Genomic DNA, 1213 nt, shown 5'->3' with positions numbered 1-1213 from the left:
ACGTTTCGAAGCCCGTGGACGACCTCCAGTTCGTTTTCTCGTCCTCGCATGGCCCCTCGGGAATTCAAACCAGAGAATCCGTTGACATGCTCATCGCAGAGCTTCCGGACGGTACCTGCCCTGATCACCTCAGGACATGGACGTTCAAGGAAGGAGAGGATACTGTGAAAGAGGACGATGCTGCGTAGAGCGGAAGGGAAAGCATAGGAGAGAACATAGCTCAATCAATGACATTCGTTTATGGGCCAGATGTTTTCGGACAAATTGTAGATCGTTGCTCCGACCTAGACGACGGGAGTCAGGTTACATACACAAATGCCAAGATCCATTCCATGGTCAATTCTCAACTGCAAGTGGTTCTGTGTCTTTTGCGAAAGCTGGTGTATTCTCTTTGTCCCCGCATCGGCTGCGTGCACAAGCTCTACGTAGATAGCAACGACGTATACGGTCCGCATTTAGAAGCAGAAACTGAATCGTCGTTTGAGATATGGAATGCATGTCAAGACCAGTATATGACTGGTAAAAATGTTAGAGCACGTGATCAAGTCACACGGCTCTTGCGAAAACAGCCAACACACAACACAGACGCCCCGATATTTCCTGTCTCAGATATAGGAGTTGATTCTGTGGTGCATTAAGGTAGAAGTAAGGGAACGGCTAAGTTTAGGGGTTTGTCTTAGAGTGGATGAATTTGCGATTGCGAGATAGACTAGGGGGCAAACATGGTGAAATGCAGAAGGACCCGAATTCCAATTGTTGTACTATCTAGCTGAGGGAAAAGGAAAGGGTCAGGACCAGGAAAGAGAAGAAACATTCGACACAACGATCCAGGCAACCAAACGTCGATTTATGCCCTTAGATCATCGGGCTTCATCGCGGAAACGAGACGCGCTTAACCAGCTCCTCCGTCACTTGGCCGCTTTCTTCGCGCCGCGCTTGGTCTTTGTCACCTCCAGCGGATCGTGAGGCGTGGGGCTGCGCTCTTCTCTCTTACGATCACCCCTCTTCCACTCTTCATGACGATCCCAAGAGATGATGGCAGCTGCGAAGATGGCCAGATCGGCGGCTGGCATGACCGTACCCTTTGCGAGAATGACTCGGTCCCCGATCGTATAGTCTCGGACAGCGGCCATTGGCTTCATGCCGAAAACCGACCTGACTGTGGACCGCGTCTCGAACGTTTTCTGGTTGTTTCCATTCAACCACTTTACCT

At 50.5% G+C, this 1213-nt stretch overlaps 1 protein-coding gene across 1 annotated transcript; it reads right to left on the bottom strand.

The window, feature by feature from the left end:
* Positions 1-870: 870 nt before the first annotated feature.
* Positions 871-1142, bottom strand: CTAM01_17358 (uncharacterized protein; the record flags this gene model as incomplete). The annotated part of the gene is made up of 2 exons (XM_060533342.1): positions 871-935; positions 995-1142. The coding sequence occupies 2 exons, from the start codon at positions 1140-1142 to the stop codon at positions 871-873; spliced, it is 213 nt and encodes a 70-aa protein (XP_060372080.1).
* Between the last annotated feature and the right edge of the window lie 71 nt (positions 1143-1213).

Source organism: Colletotrichum tamarilloi (assembly GCF_030869305.1).
Source record: "Colletotrichum tamarilloi strain Tom-12 chromosome Unknown Scaffold_544.1, whole genome shotgun sequence".
NCBI classification, from domain to species: Eukaryota; Fungi; Ascomycota; class Sordariomycetes; order Glomerellales; family Glomerellaceae; genus Colletotrichum; species Colletotrichum tamarilloi.
Note: the sequence above shows the minus strand (reverse complement) of the source record. Positions and strands in the feature narration are given on the sequence as shown.